The sequence below is a fragment of the Schistocerca nitens genome, chromosome 3 (genome assembly GCF_023898315.1).
Source record: "Schistocerca nitens isolate TAMUIC-IGC-003100 chromosome 3, iqSchNite1.1, whole genome shotgun sequence".
NCBI classification, from domain to species: Eukaryota; Metazoa; Arthropoda; class Insecta; order Orthoptera; family Acrididae; genus Schistocerca; species Schistocerca nitens.
Window position 1 is genome coordinate 310,683,240 of NC_064616.1, and position 23,179 is coordinate 310,706,418.

A 23,179-nucleotide genomic window follows, 5' to 3' on the forward strand; every position below is an offset into this window, starting at 1 on the left:
ACACAAAGCTGGGCTTCTGTGCAACCTGTGGTAGTAATTGAAGGCATCATAACAGCTGCAGAATACATGAATATTATTGTAGATCACCTGCACCACTTCTCATAATACGTCTTCCCTGACAAGGAGGATTGCTGTACATTTCACAAGGCCAGAATCATGCCTCAGGGGTTTGAGGAACACAGCAGTGAACTCATGTTGATGTTTTGGCCACCGAATTTGCATGATGCGAGCCCAAACAAGTACATCTGGGACACTATCAGGTGCCTTTTCTCTGCTCACAAAGCACTGTCTTGTAATTTATGGGTTTTCTGTGGCCTGTTAATAGACATCTGGTGCTACATACCTCCAGAAAACTTCCAAGGATATGTCAAAAATCCATGCTATGCAAAATCATTCTTGTTTTGTATTCCAAACGTGGACCAACACACTAACGTTTTGCGTAATCACTGCATGCCTATTGCTTTCATCAATATATTCACAAAAGGGGAAGGTGGAAAAATTTAAATAACTGTTGCATAACACTCTTTTAGTTGGGTGACTGAAATCTTGTATTCTCAATCCTCAACAATATAATATAAACATCAAATAAAACAATACACAATGAGCAAAAATAAAATACTATTACAAAACTGAAGATATAAATCACAAACTTAAACCCCACCACACAACTAAAACGATATAAAAATTGCTCTATGTTGATACTTTGCATTATTATTAATACATTACAATTTCAAAAAGAGTATTTCCTTTTTTAGCAGGTGTGGTGTCCATTGATTAAAAATGGATATCATGGATTCAGTTAAGAGAGCACTAATAGTTAGCATTATATATTGTTGGACTTTGAGAGAGAGAGAGAGAGAGAGAGAGAGAGAGAGAGAGAGAGAGAGAGAGAGAGAGTGTGTGTGGGGGGGGGGGGATGAAGTGGAGAAGGAGGGGGAAAAAAAAAAACTTGGGAACTGTAACTTTGATTATTGTGTAACAGCTATAATGTTAAGTAACATAAAAAAAACATATTTTTATCTGTTTACTTATTAACGACAACATACTAATACATATAAACAAGAAATCTCCAGCAAATCACAACACATAAAAGAATAATATATACAGTGTTCAATTTATTTGCAGCTTCAGATCATCTTAAGCCAGCCTTCATAAGTTATAAAATATGTGTTACTCCATACTGTCATGTGACAGTAGGCAGGATAATGTACCTTTAAGTTTGTTTATTGGGGTGGGAGGAGGGGGGTTTGTTTATTGAGGAAAGGGGGGGGGGGCAACACTGCACGGGAAAAATAATTTCCCATATATGGAAGACAATGTTGACTCTAAACATATTTTATGAGTTCATATTGATACCATAATTACTTTATATGAAACCCACGGATGTGGTATGTGTACTCCTTCCAATTAAACTTGATTATTTAAAAAACATCTTTTGCATTGTTACTATGCAGTTTGGTGCTATGCAACTTGACAGCCCAACAACGTGTCGGGGGAAAAAAAAAATAAATAAATAAATAAAAATAATAAAAAAAATTATTAGAAGACTGGGTGCAACATTATTGCCTTCATTAAAACTGGAAATAAATACAGCCTTCTTTTTATTAGGATAAAAGCGGTCTGGATTCTGTGGTTGAATTTACACAAAAGATTGTTTTCATACTAGAAAATCACAATATACAAGAGACAGCCGAAACTGATCAGCAGGAAACCAACCCTAACATGCAAACAGGAAGAAGGATAAGCAGATGTGGTGAAAGGCAGATGACAAATGCAATTTGGTACGTTTTATTCCACTGAAAGTACATGAAGTTCACTTGTTTGAAATGGCACCATCAGCACTGATGTTTGACCAGAAAGGGACGATTTATTCACCACGATAATCTTGCATGTTCAAAACCAGAGACTGGGTTCACACTGAATTGGATGTTAATTCCTATCGAAGTTCAGTAATGAAGAGAAAAGTATAAGAAAAATAATTGTAATATTTAAGACTTTTAGACTGTTGCGTATAGCTTCTTTTACAATACAGTTTGCTGAATAGGGAAATGCAATACAGCAAAGGAAATAATGGACCACATTTACCCCTCTCATGACTGTTAAGGTGAATGGGATGAAGCTGACAATGTCATTAAGTTGGGCATAGGCTTTCATGGGAAATAGTTCCTTGCAATGCCGCAGCTCTGCAATTCATCATTAATTCAAAGATAAGTTAGTGCCAAGTTGCAAAGTACCAAGATATTTGTAATCTTTGGCGTATGGGGCAAACAAGAGATAATATTTAGCATAAAAATGTTCCACAAGTATTGTACCATATACAATATATGGTAATATACCATATGAAAGTTTGGCTTAGAATTAATTTCCTGAAATTCTCACATTCCACCTTGTCATCTTCAAAGTCATTAAAGTCATTTACAGTCTTATAACCATGTAAAAAAAATTAAACAAACTGTTGGCTACATAAAGAGGCCATCAACGAACAACATAAAAAGAATTATCATTAACAGAGAAATAAAACCATAAAAAAGTATAAAAGTTCTCCATAAAAACTCTTCTCGCATTGTGATCTCTGCTAAGCCTCATTAATACTGCTTTTAGTGAACACTTAGTCTGGCAATTAATTTACAACTTACAAATAAATATTCACAACACATTAAGATTTGTCGCCTTTGTCAGGTTGTGTCTGAGCTTTAATGAATATATTCTAAGGCTGTTATTTTACCAGCCATTAACATGAGCATTTAACTATATGATTAGAACTTTCCACATTCACAAAAATTAACAATGTGAGGGTACACTACCACATGACTGCACTAAAAGGTACATAATATACACCTGAATAACAACATGAAAAACTGTACCAGCCATTAACATGAGCATTTAACTATATGATCAGAACTTTCCACATTCACAAAAATTAACAATGTGAGGGTACACTACCACATGACTGCACTAAAAGGTACATAATATACACCTGAATAACAGCATGAAAAACTGTAGTGCCATATCAAGAAATATAATATATTGATTTGAACCCTGGAATGTCCACTTTACATTATCAGCATTAAGTTATAAGCTCTTAATACAATAATATACCATATGTACATCTTTGCATGCATATTTACTTCAAATTAATTTGTATTTATTTAAACTCTTTAATAAATTCACAGCTGTGGTACCTCATACGAAGAAAGTGATGAAAAGTTGTATTTAGTTTTGCATTCTGCATTACATCCATTCAAAGAACACAGCCACAAGATAATGAGATAATCTTTCATTCAATATTGAAACTGAAGTACGTTTTGGTACAACTGACAGCAATATATGCATTAAAAGTATTACAAAGATGAACTTCCATTGCCAAAGGTTTCCTGATGGAAGGAATTGTGAGATAAGGGGAAATACGTAGAAAGATTGCACAGACTACCCTGAGCAGCACAGGTTATTGAGAAACTCAACACAGGTTTTCTTTTGTTTTGCCATTGGAGCCCAACAAAAGAATGTAACTTTTCATAAGTCTGAGATCTATCTGAAGCCTAAATATGTTGCTGGCAGCCTTGCTCTAGATGCTCCAATTACTGTCAGTGGTTGGGTACAGGATTGTTTCTCTGGCCTATATACATCAACACTGTGAAAACAGATAGCTACATTCATGTAGTCATTTTAAGGAGAGTGGAATCAGTCTGCCTCACTTAACTATTACAGCCACAATGGGAGGGTCATTGAGATCATCAGATGTGAGATTCATGAAGCTGAACCAGCTCTCCATGGAGGAGAAAAAAAGACTCCAGCCACACAGAAAACACCCATAAAAGTTATCTTATTATTTTCCCACTACCTTGACCCTTTCACTTCTCATCCATGCCTTCCTTGCTTCTCCTAAAGGACTTCAGCTTTCTTCCTTATAAAATGCTTTCTTCTTGTATTCACAATCTATTTTTCTACTGTATAGCTCAGCAAATTAAAATAATACAGGAGGTATAAAAACTGATGTAACTGTTGGTATGGAATTTGAACCCTGGGTGTTACACTCCATTATTTTGAACATGGCTGCACTACAATGATGGTTACAGAACAGCAGGTGTAATAGACACCCAACCAGTTAAAATAAATAGTAGTTTTCAATTGACCTTTACCACGGTTTCAACAGATTTAAACTCATCTTCCTCAGAAGGACAAGAAACCTGCATACAATGCGATAACATAACTTAAATCAAAACACCATGGACCAATATTATGCTGCCAAGTGTACATGTTTATCAGGACATGCACCTCAGATTTATTTTCTTGGTATTCATGCTCTCCACTCTCACTTAGTCGGCATTTCTCTCTTAACTTGGCCTGGTATTTTATGAGATTGGGTTTACTGATGTGACAAGCCCTTGATTCTAGGGGCCCTAACTTTTACATATGGATGTACATGTTGCTTGTGACATGCCTACACATGTTGTAGGTCGCAGTTTCTGTTTGACACGTTATATTGGTCCACAATGTTTTGACTGTAAGTTATGTTATTGCATTGTATGCAGGCTTATTGTCCTTCTGAGGAAGACGGGTTTAAATCTGTTGGAACTGTGGTAAAGGTTAATTTAAAACCACCATTTATTGCAACTGGTTGGCTGTCTATTACACCTGCTGTTACACTCCATTGTTATTTCTGATTCCTGGTGTGTATCTTGTCATCTCTTCTGACATGTAGTTTTGAGTGGATTTTCATCCTTTTGCAATGTGAACTACTTTGCTAAAATTCTTCACATATGCTGCATAAGCTTCAGTTCCTGAAGCAGCAGTCACATGTTTTAACAGCTCAAGCAGCGATGACACATCCTATGTTTTCAGTGCTTCAGTGAACCACCAGAAAGAAGATGATTGTGAAAGTTATAAATGTATCTATTTATTAGATCACTTTTTCTGGGAAAAACTTTTAAGTTGTTCAGATAGCACACACATGTGCCTCAGTGTTGCCCAGGCACTGATGAAGTTCAATTTCTCTTCTGAACCTTTGTGAGTCAGCTTAAGGGAGTTCCTTTGGCAGGGCAGGGCAAGAGGAAATGTTGCTAGAAGTATGTGCATTTGCACTGGTGGAAGAACCAACTCAAATGCAAGTTGGATTCTGGTAGAAACACATGAATTGACCTGAACTGAATGGCTGCAGCCCACAACTGGAGCAGTTTGCATGTGTGCCTTCACTGTAATGGAGTTATTTATTGTGCTTTAATGTTCCATGCAGATTCATCTGTTCTAGGAGTTTGTTTTCAAAGAAGAATGAACAGTGTTCAGTATCTTTTAGAAACAGATTTCTCAGATTTAAGCCTGTAAGAGAAGTGTGAAAAAAAAAGAAGCTTGGTAGGCCAATGCTTCAGCTCAAATTAAAACAAGGGCAAACAAGTCACAGGAAGATATTTAACAGGTCTTTTAATCTATAGTTGGATTTATGTTTGCATTTCTAAAAATAAACTATTTTGTTTTCCATGGTTGTTGTTTATTAAGGGTAAAGATACAGGCTGGACATGCACTCACATGTCATATCTAAGTCAGCTAACACAGAATGTTAAGAAGCACAAGGAATCTATTTATTGCATGTAAGAATGCTATTTAGATTTATCAGTCCTTGGGAAAATAGAAATTAGGAACAGCTTACTTCAACTTTCAGACAGGATATAGAAAGACATAGTGACAACATAAGGAAGAATCACTGCGGTCTTTCCAAAATAACAGACTGTGGTGAGTTTGAGCTTGTCTTACATGGACATGATGAAACATCAGAATTTAATGATCGTGGAATATTCAGAGGGCTAACAAATTTCCCATCAACTTTAGATGCTGTTGCAAAACAGCACATGAGCAATGATACAGTTTTTAAGTGTACATTCAAGGATATACAAAATGATTTACTAGGGTGTATGTTACATGACTGTCATGAAGAAATTAATGCATAAACAGCTACAACAGACTTTTTGTCTGTGATAGTAGATGAAATTTTGGATGTATCCCCTAAATTTCAGTTGGTTGCAGTATTTCAATACCTATTATCTTCTGGACAGCCTCTTGAACAGTTTTGGACATTATTAAATCTCTCTTACAATAAAGATTCCTTCTTAGCAGATTGTATTAAAAATGTCCAGGCTGATGTTGCCCAAGAACAGGAAGAAAAAGTAAACCTCAAATTTGTGATGGTGCCTGATTCATGTGCAGCCAACATACAAGTATCCAAACAATTTTAAGAGAAGAGTATCATTTTGCGTATGATGTGAATTGTTATGCACACCGATTGAACTAAGTCTTGCCCAAGCTACAAGTCAAAATAAACAATTAAAACTGTTTTTCAGTACTTCACTAAGCTGCCTGCTCTTTCCATGCTATCTATTGAAGAGGAAATGATCCACAGGTTCCCAGATTTCAATGAGATAGTCATAGACAGATGCACCAAAAGAAAGGAATGGAGGATGGACTTTCTACATAAATATACCTCTTCAAGAGATTCAGCCCCATGAATGTAGTCAGGTCCATTTTAAGATAACTTTATAGCTGCAGAAATATTTTAAGTAATTTAGAAGATTAAACTGCATAATGCAGTAAAAGTAGCGAGCCCCCATTCATTTTAGGCATCAGCCACCACTGAGCTCAAAGTTTGTCGATGCTACTTTTTATTATTATATTTTACTAATGCCATGACTTCACAGTTTCAGTTTTGATGCCTCTTAAGTGTGTGCTCATATAATTTGTAACAATCATACTTCAACATCAACACAGTGCTAGAAATGTCAGACACAATAGAACTGAGTAGTTGCATTTTAGTTGGACTGAGGGATCAGTTCAGAAATTTTCAGAACAATGTTTCAGTTTTAGAGACAAAAATGTGTGTTCCTTGCTGTACACATGTGCATTCCTGTTAAGTATATTTAATGAAAAATCGAAAATATAAAAAAATTTGAAACAAACAACATATAAATCCCACAACAAAGTAATTTCTTCCTAAACATAAATCAGTACAATTAATCTATGCATGATAGTATCCCCATTTTCAGATTTATACGGTACACAGTATTGTAATGTCACATACCATTCATAAATATAATCTGTGTGAAAAGATTGAGCAAAACAGTTGACTTTTAACTAATATTCTCCAAGAAAAACATTAGTTAAAAACTAAAGCAATTCATTCACATACCAAACTATCAAAAATCAAAAGGGTAACACATGCAAACCAATATCACAGTCTGAAGTTAAATTATGAAATACAATACAGTGGTGATGGTGGTGGTGGTGGTGGTGTGTGTGTGTGTGTGTGTGTGTGTGTGTGTGTTTGTGTTTTCCACTGGTTTCACTCATGTAACTGTTTTTTCACAACTCCATTATTTGAAGACGAAATATAATAGCAGCAGTAGTAGTAGTAGTAGTAGTAGTAGTAGTAGTAATAATAATAATAATAATACATGAAAGGCAAAGGTCCCGAGTTCGAGTCTTGGTCAGGCACACAGTTTTAATCTGCCAGGAAGTTTCAATAATAATAATAATAATAATAATAATAATAATAATAATAATACAAAAATGAAATAGCACCAAATGAATTACAAAATTATGGATTACAGCTTCATTTTCACCAGCAGTTCCCTTATGCAGTCCATAGGCAATAGGGTAGTAAAAGTACGACTTCCTATGCTTAAAACTGAACCTTAGCAAAATGAAATCATTGCACTCAGACCCAGCTCTTAATAATATATGTAATAAATGCATAACAGGTATTGATATTTAACTGAAAAACTACGTCTGAATACTGAACACCATAATTAGTGACAGAAAAGAGTTATTGTCACATCATCACACCATTGAGATATATGTTTAAAACACCGAGTTCAACTCTGGTCATTATGAAATCTCAATAAAAGTGAAATGCCTCTAATGGTTGGGAGAAGCAAATGAGACGATCTTCCTTTTTACTCTCTCTCTCTCTCTCTCTCTCTCTCTCACACACACACATATTCTGAGCATCTGAACATGTATTACCCAATTATAATACATACCATGAAAGAACACTATAAAATAAGCTTATAAAATTTACTAAACAATTATAATATACAATATGAAATAACACTATAAAATAACCTTATAAAAATTTACTTTGTTTACTAACAGACACATTAACTGCCTGTTCTCGCCATCAAGTTAGGAAAGGATCATCTCACAATCAGACTATTCAGTCCCATGATTGAGTTACAATTTAAAAGGAAGATGGACACAAAAACGAGAGACCAGAAAAGAAATGACTTTCCCTGAGTTCCTCTTCATACTGTGAAAGCACAGAAGAGTGGGAAAGAAAAAGGAACTGTACAATTTTACATCACAACAACACATCACTGACAGGAAAATATATGAAACATATTTTTTGGCCTCTAGTTTATCACACCAAGTAAATAAATGAAGCCCGCAGAATCCACAGTAGCAAATTGTGAGAAGTCAGGAGAACAAACAATCTGTCCAGCATCAGCACCTGCAAGTTTCAAACAACCAAGAAGATAGCAATTTCCTGTGTGAGGAATTTTGGTCATCCAAACATCAGCTAGAGTTGGTTCCACAGGGAGAAGCGATAAGTTAAAAGGAGGTTGGCTCTGCCTGCGACGACCTCGGTTGGGACGGCACTTGTGTGCCTGTGCTGCACTCCACCATGCCACAGTTTCCGCAACACTGACAAGGAGAGCACCATCAGGAACCCCTTGTGCAAATGTAATATCCTTAACTCGGCTACGGTGATGATTAAGTTCACAGTGAATGGAATTTTTCGTAACATTCCAAATCTGTTGGAAGAAGAAACCACAGCATTATTAGTACTTGTGACAGAGAAAGGTGAGCTTATCCTACTTGTTCCTATACCACTCCTGATGCTAATGTTATTTTTATTCTGTATATATACTAAGATGTTATCTGTTCTTTCGGACATGTCCAAAAGAACATATATCATCGGTGACCATGCAGCTCGTTAGAATGAAATTACAATGAAATGAACACCCTTAGCTGCTCACAGGCGTTGACATATGTCAACGGGGACAGATGAAAATGTGTGCACCAACCGGGACTCGAACCTGGGATCTCCTGCTTACATGGCAGACGCTCTATCCATCTGAGCCACTGAGGACACAGAGGATAGCGTGACTGCGGGGATTTATCTCTGGCACGCCTCCCGCGAAACTCACATTCTCAACTTATTGTTCCGCACTACATTCGTAGTGCCCCCGCCCATTATACTCATTACTCGCGGTGCGTTGCCGATTCCCGTAAGAGTTCAGGCACTGTTTGTGCATTCACACAGAAGAAGAAGATGGTCAAGTGGCCGGTGAGCCTTAACTGTATATATACTAAGATGGTATCTGTTTACAGATACCATCTGTTTACAGACAGATACCATCTGTTCACAGATACCATCTTAGTATATATACAGTTAAGGCTCACCAGCCACTTGACCATATTCTTCTTCTGTGCGAATGCACAAACAGTGCCCAAACTCTTACGGGAATTGGCAATGTGCCACGAGTAATGAGTATAATGGGCGGGGGCACTACGAATGTAGTGCGTGACAATATGTTGAGGATGTGAGTTTCACGGGAGGTGTGCCAGAGATAAATCCCTGCAGTCGTGCTATCCTCTGTGTCCTCGGTGGCTCAGATGGATAGAGTGTCTGCCATGTAAGCAGGAGATCCGGGGTTCGAGTCCCGGTCGAGGCACACATTTTCGTCTGTCCCCGTTGACGTATGTCAACGCCTGTAAGCAGCTAAGGGTGTTCATTTCATTGTAATTTATTTTTATTCTTACTTTTCTCATCACTTTTTAATAGTTGTGCATACCCCATAATTACATTAAATAATTAATTTCTTATTCACACTGTACCATGCTGAATTTTATTAGTCATAATATAGTTCACCAATTGATGATGACAACAGTATATTTAGTTCATATGGAAACATTTTAAAGCTACATTCATGATATGATATCTGTAAACCATGAGCACATTAAAATTTAATCCTGCTAAAAATGGTTTGTTTTAAGACTGACATGGTTTATTTGAAAGCCCTCATTTTCCTCTTCTAAGGAAATGCTTTACTTTTTCTGAAAACTTAGTATTTCAAAAGTTATTTTTGGTGCAGATGCTTAATGTCTGAATGGAATTGGAGATAGTTTATACAAAATTTTCTGAACTGGAAGACTGTCCTTACTTCAGGTTAAGAGTTGTTACTTGGCAGGAAAACCGCTTCCATAGCTTGGTGCCAGCCCATGTCACTGGGATAAGCATAGTACCTACAGTGAGGACTGCTGATGGATGAATACTTAGTGATCTTTGCCTGCAGTTCTCGACCAGTGGGAGTGTGGGAGGAAATTATGTAGGCCCTTGTTAGACAGTAGCAAAGTGCTAATTCTGGAATGGACACATACTCTGCTACTATCTCGCAGCCTGACAACATGCTCCTGCACTCTGCCTACCTAATTCAGCTATGTGGCCCTTCTGACTGTGATGCCTTACCTGGTTGTGCCACATGTATTGTGAACCCCCAGCCAGTGTATTCAACAAGTCTGTCTGTCTTCCTTAGAAAATATCTACCGTACCCTCCCTCACCCACCTGAACACCTGATGCTGGGATTGGAATCCGACCCAACTTAAGATCAAGAAATAATCTGTATTTTCATGGCTGGTGCCACAGTATATGTGTTGTCACTGTCGAAGATGGAGTAGTTATGCGAGTGACTTGTCCATCCCCAGCATTTGTCCATTAACACTATGGAGTGTGAGCTTGTTTGCTATGGCGGATGCCTTTTGCTCTCATCACCTACTAACAACAACTGGAGACAGGAACCGTGAGATGTTCTACAGTCATCCACTGCAGCAGCCATGCCCACACATCATCGCCCAGATGATGCTTCTGGCCCTACCATGCTAAGTAACACAGAGCACAGGCAGGCCGTAATGTCACAAGCATAATACATGGTGCTGCATGGCCTATTTGCTTGGTACACACAAGCATGGCCCTGCTGTTGGCACAAGTGCTGCTACTGTGGCCTCACTGGTGCTTGCCACATAGAAAGAAATCTGGGAGCTCATTGCTCACTGGCACCACCCCATCTGCCGCTGCATAGCTGAGCCTGCTCGCCTCACTACTACATGGCCTGCTGGACATCCCAACAGTTGTCCATGCTGTGTGTTGGTGGTCATGCTGTGACCTCTGTGCTGCCCACATTTTGGTGCAGCTAACTACTGTATATGTGCCTGCTCCATCTCATGGTTCTACATTCAACACTGAAGGCCAGCCTATGCCTGGATGCTGTACAGCCACCTTTCCCCACTCCCCCATTCCCCTGTCACATGGGTTACTGGTGCTTGTAAACCTCAGCTGCCCATACATAATGCCAAGCTCTGTGTCCTGCTCTACCATCACCCACAGCTGCCACTGCTCTCCATGTGCTGCATCTCAATAACACTACTGTAAGTGTTCCTGTACGAAGTATTGTAGCAACTAACTGAGGGAACATCATGGCTGTTGGCTGAACAAAATATTTCCTTTGCAGCCAGTGTGCATCAGGTTGGAACAATTTGTTGTATGGTGTTGTAATTTCCTGCTGGCTACATTGGCTCTCTTACTATGTGCACCATATGCTCGCAGAAAGACAGCAGAGCTCTGGCATGTATATAAAATATCTCTTATTATCTGAATAAGAACAGGTTTTGCAGAGTTTTTTGATAATACCTTCATATGTGGCTCTAATTTAGAGTGTTATTGGTGGACAGTCCAAGAAATTCGGTATTCTGTACATTAAAAATTATGTTTCTACCAAGAAGTATACCTTCATAACAATGGGTAACATTCAGTTTCACATGGAAGATTATACACATAGTTTCCAGAATGTCAATTACTAGTCTGTTTGTCTCAAACCATGAATTTATAACAGAAGTGTCTTTACTGACTGTCTCAGAGTCTGCTCTCTCTCCACTAGTTATCACTATATTTGTAGCATCTGCATATAAAAGTGAACCATCCTTAGTTGTATGTTCTGGAAGGTTATCAATGTACAATGTGAAAACAGCTCTATGGGACACCATATATTGTACTTTGTATAACTGACCTGCTATGTTAAAGACTTCCTGTAATTTTGGCAGTTTCTTCTTCTTCTTCTTCTTCATTTGCCTTTATCCATACCTACGTGGGGTTGGCATGGCCATTATCAAATTTGTCATTGTTAATGTTACAGGGTGGCTGGATCCCTTTGTGTAACTTTTCCTTTCCCCCAAGACAGAATCTGTGTACTCTAATGACCTGCATGTAGTGGTGTCCATGTGAAAGCATGTGAACGTTTTCTAAGTGTTTGTGAATCGGGTAACTGAGGTAGGACATGGGTACCAGCTGTATTCACCTAGTTGGATGTGGGAAACTGCCTAAAAGGCTCATCCAGGCTGCCTAGCACACCAGCCCTCATCATTAATCCGCCAGATGGATTCCATCTGGAACTCGTGCACCTGCCTGAATCCCCAACATGCATGGCTGTCCTGGTGGGTTTTGCAGTTTCTGACATCACAAATTCTATTCAGGTAGCTAAGGATCCAGTTTCAAGCACCATCTCAAATTTTTCATGTTTTTCAGGAGGCAGCACAAGGGTGATCATATTAAATGCATTAGACTCACCAAGATATATGCCTACAGTAGGTCGCTTACGATCTATTAAACTTTGGTATTTCTCAGAACATTTGATGCCCACTTAAAAGATGTAATGGATGTAAACTGCAAATTTTGAAATATTTTTGATGGATATAAAATTCATGATAGAGGACAAAGACAATCAAATTGAATAACCACCATTATAATGGCCTACTATAATCCAGGCAGATACTGCAGCAGCCACCACTTGCTTTTTAGTAATGTCCTAGGTTGAGCCATAGAGAAGACGAACAATAATGCTAAGTCATTTTGTACAGGATATGGCGCATTATATACAAACATCTATGTATCTAATTGCCTTGAATGTACTATGAAGTTTCCTAACTGGACAATAATTGAGCTGGCCAGTGTTTAGTGTGAATGAAGACTGCCCAAAAATGGGTCACATAACACTATACTTAGATGTAAGACTTAACCCTACCTCTGTTCGTCATTGTGTGTCATGTACAACACACTATGTAATTAAAAGTATCTGGACACCCCCCAAAAACACACATTTTTCATATTAGGTGCATTGTGCTGCCACCTACTGCCAGGTACTCCATATCAGCGACCTCAGTAGTCATTAGACATTGTGAGAGAGCAGAATGGGGCACTCGGTGGAACTCTCAGACTTCAAAAGTGGTTACATGCTTGGGTATCAAACGTCTGTATGTGAGATTTCCACACTCCTCAACACCCCTAGGTCCACTGTTTCCGATGTGATAGTGAAGTGGAAACTCTAAGGGACACATACAGCACAAAAGTGTACAGACCGATCTCATCTGTTGACTGACAGAGATCGTTGACAGTTGAAGAGGGTTATAATGTTTTATAGGCAGACACCTCTCCAGACCATCACACAGGACTTCCAAACTGTATCAGGATCCACTGTAAGTACTATGATAGTTAGGGGGGGGAGGTGAGAAAACTTGGATTTCATGGTTCAACGGGCTGCTCATAAGCCACACATCATGCCAGTAAATGCCAAACAATGCCTCGCTTAGTGTAAGGAGCATAAACATTGGATGATTGAACAGTGGAAAGCCAGCCGGAGTGGCCGAGCGGTTCTAAGAGCTACAGTCTGGAACCGCGCGACCGCTATGGTCGCAGGTTCGAATCCTGCCTCGGGCATGGGTGCGTGTGATGTCCTTAGGTTAGTTAGGTTTAAGTAGTTCTAGGGGACTGATGACCTCAGGAGTTAAGTCCCATAGTGAACAGAGCCATTTGAACCATTTTTGAACAATGGAAAAACGTTGTGTGGAGTGACGAATCACAGTACACAATGTGGGGATCCGATGACAGGGTGTGGGTATGGCGAATGCCCGGTGAACGTCATCTTCCAGCGTGTGTAGTGCCGACAGTACAATTCAGAGGTGGTGGTGTCATGGTGTGGTCATGTTTTTCATGGAGGGGGCTTGCACACTTTGGTGTTCTGCATGGCACTATCACATCACAGACCTACACTGATGTTTAAAGCACCTTCTTGCTTTCCAATGGTGAAGAGCAATTCAGGGATGGCGATTGCATCTTTCAACATGATCAAGCACCTGTTCATAATGCATGGCCTGTGGCGGAGTGGTTACATGACAATAACTTCCCTGTAATGGACTGGCCTGCACACGGTCCTGACCTGAATCCTATAGAACACCTTTGGGATGTTTTGGAATGCTGCTTTTGCACCAGGCCCCACTGACTGACATTGCTACCTCTCCTCAGTGCAGCACTCCATGAAGAATGGGCTGCCATTCACTAAGAAACCTTCCAGCACCCGATTGAATGTATGTCTGCAAGAATGGAAGCTGTCATCAAGGCTAAGGGTGGGCCAACACCATACTGAATTCCAGCACGACCGATGGATGGCACCACAAACTTTCAAGTCATTTTCAGCCAGGTGTCCGGATACTTTTGGTCACATAGTGTATGATAGCTCCTTGATAATTTTGTCCATTGTATGATATGTTTGCTGACAAAAACTCTTATTTCCTTCTCTGGTTAATGATTACAGATGATTATTGAGAGCCAGTTACAATGAGAATATTCCCCCACTCTCACTAATAGGCACAGCATTATATGTTGTGGTTGTCAGGTAAAGCTATGACATTATCCCAGTGTTTACTGTATGAGCTGTTTATATTTATAATGTACATATTTTAGTTTTGTGGCATGATTTACACTTCATACCTAGAGAACAAAACCAAACAAAGTTTATTGGACTAATGCTATTAGATGTGGCCACTACAGTGGGTGGGCCCGCTTCATATAAATATTATTACTTTAAGATTACGAACACTCAGTGAAACTATTTTAGCAAAAATGGTATAGCTGCAAAATAAGTTGTGACATTCAACTATGTTTCCAACACTTGACTACACAGAGAATCTTCTACTTGCTATTTCAATAACTTACAATTTTGTGTATTAATGGAATGTTGGATGTGAAAACATGTTCAACTACTATCTTTAACTGTCTAATAGATGGAGGATGTTGCAAAACTTTCCTATTTATTAATATTTTTTTCTTATGTTCTAAGTGCAGATGTGACCCAAGTACGGCGTCAATATTTTGTAGTGTGACAACTCATTATGTTTGTCACCCAAATACATCATTATCATTTTCATCTACATCTACATCTACATCCATACTCCGCGAGCCACCTGACGGTGTGTGGTGGAGGGTACCTTGAGTACCTCTATCGGTTCTCCCTTCTATTCCAGTCTCATATTGTTCGTGGAAAGAAGGATTGTCAGTATGCTTCTGTGTGGGCTCTAATCTCTCTGATTTTATCCTCATGGTCTCTTCGCGAGATATACGTAGGAGGGAGCAATATACTGCTTGACTCTTCGGTGAAGGTATGTTCTCGAAACTTTAACAAAAGCCCGTACCGAGCTACTGAGCATCTCTCCTGCAGAGTCTTCCACTGGAGTTTATCTATCATCTCCGTAACGCTTTTGCGATTACTAAATGATCCTGTAACGAAGCGCGCTGCTCTCCGTTGGATCTTCTCTATCTCTTCTATCAACCCTATCTGGTACGGATCCCACACTGCTGAGCAGTATTCAAGCAGTGGGCGAACAAGCGTACTGTAACCTACTTCCTTTGTTTTCTGATTGCATTTCCTTAGGATTCTTCCAATGAATCTCAGTCTGGCACCTGCTTTACCAACGATCAACTTTATATGATCATTCCATTTTAAATCACTCCTAATGCGTACTCCCAGATAATTTATGGAATTAACTACTTCCAGTTGCTGACCTGCTATTTTGTAGCTAAATGATAATGGATCTATCTTTCTATGTATCCGCAGCACATTACACTTGTCTACATTGAGATTCAATTGCCATTCCCTGCACCATGCGTCAATTCGCTGCAGATCCTCCTGCATTTCAGTATAATTTTCCATTGTTACAACCTCTCGATACACCACAGCATCATCTGCAAAAAGCCTCAGTGAACTTCCAATGTCATCCACAAGGTCATTTATGTATATTGTGAATAGCAACGGTCCTATGACACTCCCCTGTGGCACACCTGAAATCACTCTTACTTCGGAAGACTTCTCTCCATTGAGAATGACATGCTGCGTTCTGTTATCTAGGAACTCTTCAATCCAATCACACAATTGGTCTGATAGTCCATATGCTCTTACTTTGTTAATTAAACGACTGTGGGGAACTGTATCGAACGCCTTGCGGAAGTCAAGAAACACGGCATCTACCTGTGAACCCGTGTCTATGGCCCTCTGAGTCTCGTGGACGAATAGCGCGAGCTGGGTTTCACACGACCATCTTTTTTGAAACCCATGCTGATTCCTACAGAGTAGATTTCTAGTCTCCAGAAAAGTCATTATACTCGAACATAATAAGTGTTCCAAAATTCTACAACTGATCGACTATCATGTGAGATAGTAATAAGTGAGAAAGTAATAAAAAAAATTAAGTTAAATTTATGTAAGCTATCTTATCTGCAAGATGGTAAGTCGCTGGATCAAATACTATAATGTGATAACAACAGACTAATTATCTTATTTCAGATGTTTAGATCAACTTATGTTTATTTCAAATTTATTTATTTATTTTGCAAAGGCCTTTAAAGATATCTGATGATATGATGCACCCTTCCTCAGTTTAAAGCCCCCATTACGGAACACCACCTGTCCAAGGGAGAATCCCATAAACTATAGATAAACTACAGACTACTGTAACCCTAATATCCCACTCCTGCCAAAGGGGGACAAGAATGTGCAAGGGGTCACAGCCTGAAGGGAATCAGAGATAGTTTATTCAAATTTTTCTGCATTGGAAGGCTTCCCTTGCTTTGAGTTAAGGCTGGAAGACCACTTCCACAGCTAGGTGCCAGCTCATGTTGCTCATCTAATTGTAGCACTCACTGCAATGATTGCTGATGGATGACTGCTTCACAATGTGTGCCTGAAGCTCTTAACCAATGGTAGTGAACTAGGGCTAGGCTGTACTACTGATGAGGAATTGATGCAGTTCAGGACTGTTAAAGAAATGGTTGAGCTTTATTCTATTTGAAGCATGTTGTCCAAGTGGAACAAGATTCCAAAAAGACTTGAATTTACCAACTTCTTATCAAAGTTTTGGGAGGCATATTCCAATGTACCAATCTGCAGTTACTGTTGTACCTCCTATGAGTGTGACTTTATTGATATGTATACATGCAGTGAACAGAATGCACACCATTATTTTACCCATACCTCTAAATTTCTTAATTTTCTTGGATGAGTATCATAAGGAAGACCCAGATGCATGATAAAACATTCATCCTTGTATCCAATAGCTACAGTCATGTAAGCGCACCAGTTATGATGTTAATACTAATTTTGATCTGCTGATATAAAAACATCCACTTGAAAATTGATCCCCAATTCAGATGATCCACTAAATGAAAGTATTTACAAAAGGATGAATTTTGCGTAATATCTTAGATGACTGCCAATCCAGTCCTAACAGTATGCAGAATGAGCTAGTATATGTAATGAGCATTTTCTTTAGCCTTCTTTAAACATAAAATGCATTTCCTTTGGTAATGGCTGTTGATGAGTATCAGTATCAATATATATCTTTCTGTGTTTGAATTTGCTGACCGCAGCCATCGCCAAATGTCAGGTCATTCAATCAACCGAGTCACTTTCAAAAGCACTTTGAAATCATCCCATGTTCATAAGACAGAAGTCTTCTTATTGCATCTCTATTGCTGCCAGTGACTAAATAATATGCCAGGCACACCAATGGAAGTCCCTTCACTTTTTTCCGCAAATTCCAAGTTGGAGAAATATGTAATCAGATTGTCTTCAGTTAATTTGTGTCTTGTGGCAATGATTCAAAGCTGCAAGCAGTTTAATTTTCACAATAAACAGCAAGCTATCTGGCGTTGTAAAAAGTTTTCTGATGTCATATGACAGTAGGTGACAACTAGTTGCTGTATAGAAACAAAGGTTATCACACTTAGAAAAAACTTAGACAAATTCTAGGCTATCTGAGAAGTCATCCATGTTTCATTTCTCATACACCTGGAAGCAACTGAATTAAGAGACTCTTACCTAGTAGTATGTAGCATCTCCTTTACCCTGATGATGAGGGCATGGAGTTACCAAAATTGTTGGAGGGAGGGGCATCTGGACCCATAACCACTTCCACATCTCCCAAAACTTGCAGAAGTTGGCCTGAACAATGCTATGTTACTTATAAATATGTTCACATATCCTTGATGCCTCTGCAGTTTTGATGGAAATAGGTATTCTCTGATCAATAAGCAGTTTTAGGACTAGACACTGAACTGATCTATGGCATCATTATTTTTGGATGGTACATGACAATGGAAGAAATTCTTTATAATTGTGAGCTTGGATGACTGTTGCTATTACAAGGCTTTACTGCCCTGATAGCAATATGTGGATAACGTGCCCTTCCTGATACCATGGAACAATTTGTAATTTGGTTCATAGAATCACCTGATATGTAGCCAGAAAGCTAAACAGCAAGTCACCATGGGAAGTGCGGACACAGACTTCATTCGGGTCTTCAATGTATACAACAAGCACTCCACCTTCGGCTTAGAAGCTGGGTGAAACCAGGTGGTAATCAGATGCTGGATATCACTGCAAATGCAAATGTCCTCAAATTCCAGTGACATGAATTGCTGACCACTGTTGGATACCAGAATCCTGGGGTATCCCTGAATGGCAAAAATAACTGACAATGCACACAGCATGCCAGTTGATTATATGGAGGACCGCTTGGCAGTGAATGGGAAATTCAACAACCCATACCGTATTTACTCGAATCTAAGCCACACTTTTTTTACAGTTTTTGTAATCCAAAAAACCGCCTGCGGCTTAGAATCGAGTGTAAAGCAAGCGGAAGTTCTGAAAAATGTTGGTAGGTGCCGCCACAACTAACTTCTGGCGTCGAATATATGTAGCGCTACACAGGCATGCTTTGTAGGCACAAATAATACTGGTGCCAAAACCTCTGCGTCAGTTAATAAATTTTAACAAAAAAAAAAAAAGGTGGAAGACGAGCTTTTTTTCTTTGCCCCGAGTTTCTACCACTGCATTTTCATACATTATCCAACGAAGTAAATACAAATTCCGTATTGTTCATCTTCGGCTGTAGCAGAATTTCAATGTACTACGAAAATCCGACTGGCAAGAATGTTTGGGATGTTTGTCAATATGGCCAACTCTACGTTCTGAATTTTTTCCTACCTGTGAGAAGAGATGGTTGCTAATAGGAACCTGATGAAATGTGAATCACATGCAGTATTCTCTTCACCATAAGAATAATACGAATATAAACATTTTGCCCTGTATTCTTTCGTGTTTGCTGCTATCTCATTTAAATCCTGTCTGCCTAATAAACTACGAAACTAGAGTGAGACAACAGCAAACGCGGAAGAATATACGTATCGTGTCATGTTTATATTTGTATTATTCTTATGCCTAATAGTGATACAGTCAGAAATGAAGCACGGCAACTGACTAGATTTTTAAATCTAAGATGACTCAAATTTCTGTGCAGAATTTGATGTACTAAAGAGGCGTCCGCAAAGATTTTCAAATGCAGAAAAATTTTCGCCTAACTCTCGTTCAGAACATGTTCTATCATACGCAGTCTATTATTTGGTTCTTGTTGATCATTATCAAAGAACGCAGTAGTGTAAGTAACAACAAATAGCAGTCTCTTGCCATTGTTTCGCTAATGAGACGATTCCTCTCTCTCTTTTTTTTTTAAGCGGCGGCAGCGCGCACAAAAGCAAGCCATGCTGCGAGCGGCGACAGGCCGTAAACACGCACTATCAGAATGCGACAAACAATGGATGACACAGTACAGCATTTTCAGCTTAGAGTGACGTAAACACCTATAACAAAGAAAACGGCACTTATCAAAGCAAAATAAGTAATCGATTCAAACCAGACAAAGCACGTGAAAAAGGAAGGGTACCCGTATAAATACGGACGGAGCGCCTGGTGCATAGCAATGGCTACCTGGTAAAGCTTAACTGCTAAGCTTACGACTCGAACCAAACTACTGTGGTTGTATCGTCATACATTCGACCTAAATTGTGTCTCATATTACAATGGACCAACTTTGTTTCGATTTGGAGGTGCGACCTAAAACTTTTCTCTCCCCTTTAATTTCGAGTCTCAAATTTCAGGTGCGGCTTAGATTCGGGAGATTTTTTTTCCCTTTATTTAGAGTCTCATTTTTCAGGTGCGGCTTAGATTCGAGTGCGGCTTAGATTCGAGTAAATACGGGGTCACCAACAATCATGTGCTGCCCAAAAAGGGGCCAGTGAAATCGATGTGCGCCCTGCCCCAAGAGCGCTTTGAGACTGACCCAGTAGAGAACTGGCATGGCGGTGTAGCCTACTTCTGTGCACATGCCCTGCAAGAATGCACAACATATTTGATGTCATAGTCGACTGCCAGCCAGTGGACGTGACATTGTGCTGATGCCTTCATACGAGGGTGCAATGCCAAGGAAATAACCACGTGACAGCATTCCTCCCTCTGTGGCAAGCACGAGAAGCCCCTGAACACCACTGAGCTGATCACATAGGAGGAAAAATGTATGCAACACCTGATCGACACATGAAGAGATGCACTCTGACCAACTCAAGTGAACTGCCGAAACGATATTCCAGAAAAGCAGGTCAGTGGCCATGGTGTTCTCTACTTCACATGCAATCAGTGGAAAGTCCAAGAGGGTTTGCTACTACACATCATCCAACATGAACACAAGAACTTCCTGTCGATCAAACTCCAGACTGGGCCCCACCAATAGCTGTGATAGTGCATCAGCACTGGCACACAATGACAGTAGTTACAGAGAAAGATGGCCCACTGCTGTAAACCATTGGCAGTCCTATCCAGCAGCTTGGAACTAGGGCCATGGCTTGTGGATGGTGCTGAGGAGCAGAGATGGGTCATTTGTGAACTAATGGGTCCAAAGGCACGGTTCATCAAGATGAACGGAACGTGTGAGGAACGAATTCTAAGGAATGGTCTTTCATAGTTCACTTCGGTTGCGGCTTTCCAGTTATAGTTCCCAGGAACGGGAAATGGTCAGACTCGTTTCCGCAATGGTACGTCAGCCACTCTCGTTCCAGCCTTGGTCCCGTTCCAGTCTGTTTCAGTCTCGGTCGCGGATTTCTACTTATACCTCCTGGGAACAGGAAACAGTCAGTCTCATTCCCGCAACAGCACATCGGCCGGTCTCGTTCCAGCATCGGTCCCGTTCCCGTCTCTCTCAGTCTCAGTCTCACTTGGCCACTCATCCTTTTTCATGTGGCCACTCAATTCCGCTGCCGACTGCTCATAGTTAGTTCAGTATTGAGTTGTCATTTGTTTCGTTCATTGCGCATGCCCATTCTAGATCTAATTCAAACAGTTTTGAACTCTGAACTTCTGGTTCTTTTTGTATTCTATTCAGCATCCATGACCAGTAATTAAAATGTATTTTATAATTACATAAACTACATAAAAATTACATGAAATGTAATACATACATCTTTTCAGGTAACAAAATGGCATATCAGCTTGCTTCACTATTTTGATAAAAAGCAGAAGAAATACTTGTAAAAAGGCAAGATTTTTTTGTTATTACACATACAAAGGAAGGCGGCATGGCACACACAAGTGGCCATTTGCCATCTTTTTTTGATCCAAGGTAAGAGAGCATGTTCATTGTTATGGAACGCAGACCAACTTACAATTGAATGATGCCCGCGCTCCATAATCGAGTGTTGGGCATCACATTTTGTAAAGAGAATATGATAACTTCTACGATATCATTTCAGTGGTACTGGGTGGTGCACAAAAAATTGGCCCCAAGTACTACACTGCTCATTGTCGCCCACCAATCGTCGTCATCTATTGTTTCGAAGTTGTTGTTTGCATTAGCTTATTTGTTATTTCTTTACTGCCTAATTATTACATGTTTATGTATTCCGCTCATAGCGGTCAACAAAACATGTGTAATTGGCTAGCAGCCTGTACTCAGGGCCAGTTTTTTGTGTACCACCTTATATTATTTCACTGCGATCAGCCACATGATGCTAGAGTGGGCTAAATGAGAGGTTTTGTAGAATCATGAAAATTACAAGTGTGTGAGGATTCTGTTATGAATAAAAACATTGTACTCCGGGGGGGGGGGGGGGGGGGAGGCAAGTGCTCCCTCTTGGCACCTTCCATCTTCAGTCACCTATTCTACTAATTTTCAATTTTTCTTAAGAACCATACACCAAGCACAAATGAATGGTGAATGAGTAAAACTGAACAGTTCCCAAAAAAGAGCAATCACCAGTGAATTAGTTCCCAAGGATGAACGAGTTTGCGCATCTCTAGTGAGGAGGAACCTCGTCCCATACAGGAAGCCATGGAACTTTTTAACCTCAAAAATAATAGCTAGCACCTCCTTTTCCACTTGTGAATAATTATGCTGCACAGTGCAAAGTGTCTTTCATGGGTAAGTGATGGGCTGTTTGGTGTTGTCCAGGTTCTGATGGGCAGGATGGCACCAATGTCATACTGGGACACATCACAGGCAAGGGTTGAAGGAAACCTGATAGGAAGCAGAGCACAAATGCTGCTTCAGAGACTGGAAACCCTGTTGACTATCCACAGATCAGATGAACTTAACGACCTTCTGGTGAAACCAGTTAAGAGACAGACTGAAAATCCCATTGACAATCTGCAGACCAGACACACTTAGTGCCTTTCTGGGGAAACCAGTTAAAAGGCTGGCAGATGTGCACGGCTGGGGAAATGAACTGACCATAATATAAAATCTTACCCAAAAAATACTGGAGGTCTTTGGGTGCCAGTAGGTGGACAACAGCCTTGATGTTGTCGTTTTTGGGGATGAGACCATCTTTACTAAGCATGTGACCCAAAAAATGCACCTTCAGGGAGAAAGAACTGCACTTTTCCAGTTTGCAATGAAGACCATCCTTCAGGATGCATTGGAAAA

At 39.6% G+C, this 23,179-nt stretch overlaps 1 protein-coding gene across 1 annotated transcript in view; it reads right to left on the reverse strand.

The window, feature by feature from the left end:
• Positions 1-7,601: 7,601 nt before the first annotated feature.
• The window catches only part of LOC126248282 (apoptotic protease-activating factor 1-like), a 274,185-nt gene continuing 258,607 nt past the window's right edge, over positions 7,602-23,179 (reverse strand). Inside the window, exon 19 of the mRNA XM_049949131.1 lies at positions 7,602-8,798. Within this exon, the coding sequence (XP_049805088.1) occupies positions 8,397-8,798 (402 nt within the window). The 3' untranslated portion in view covers positions 7,602-8,396. The remainder of the gene's footprint in view (positions 8,799-23,179) is intronic.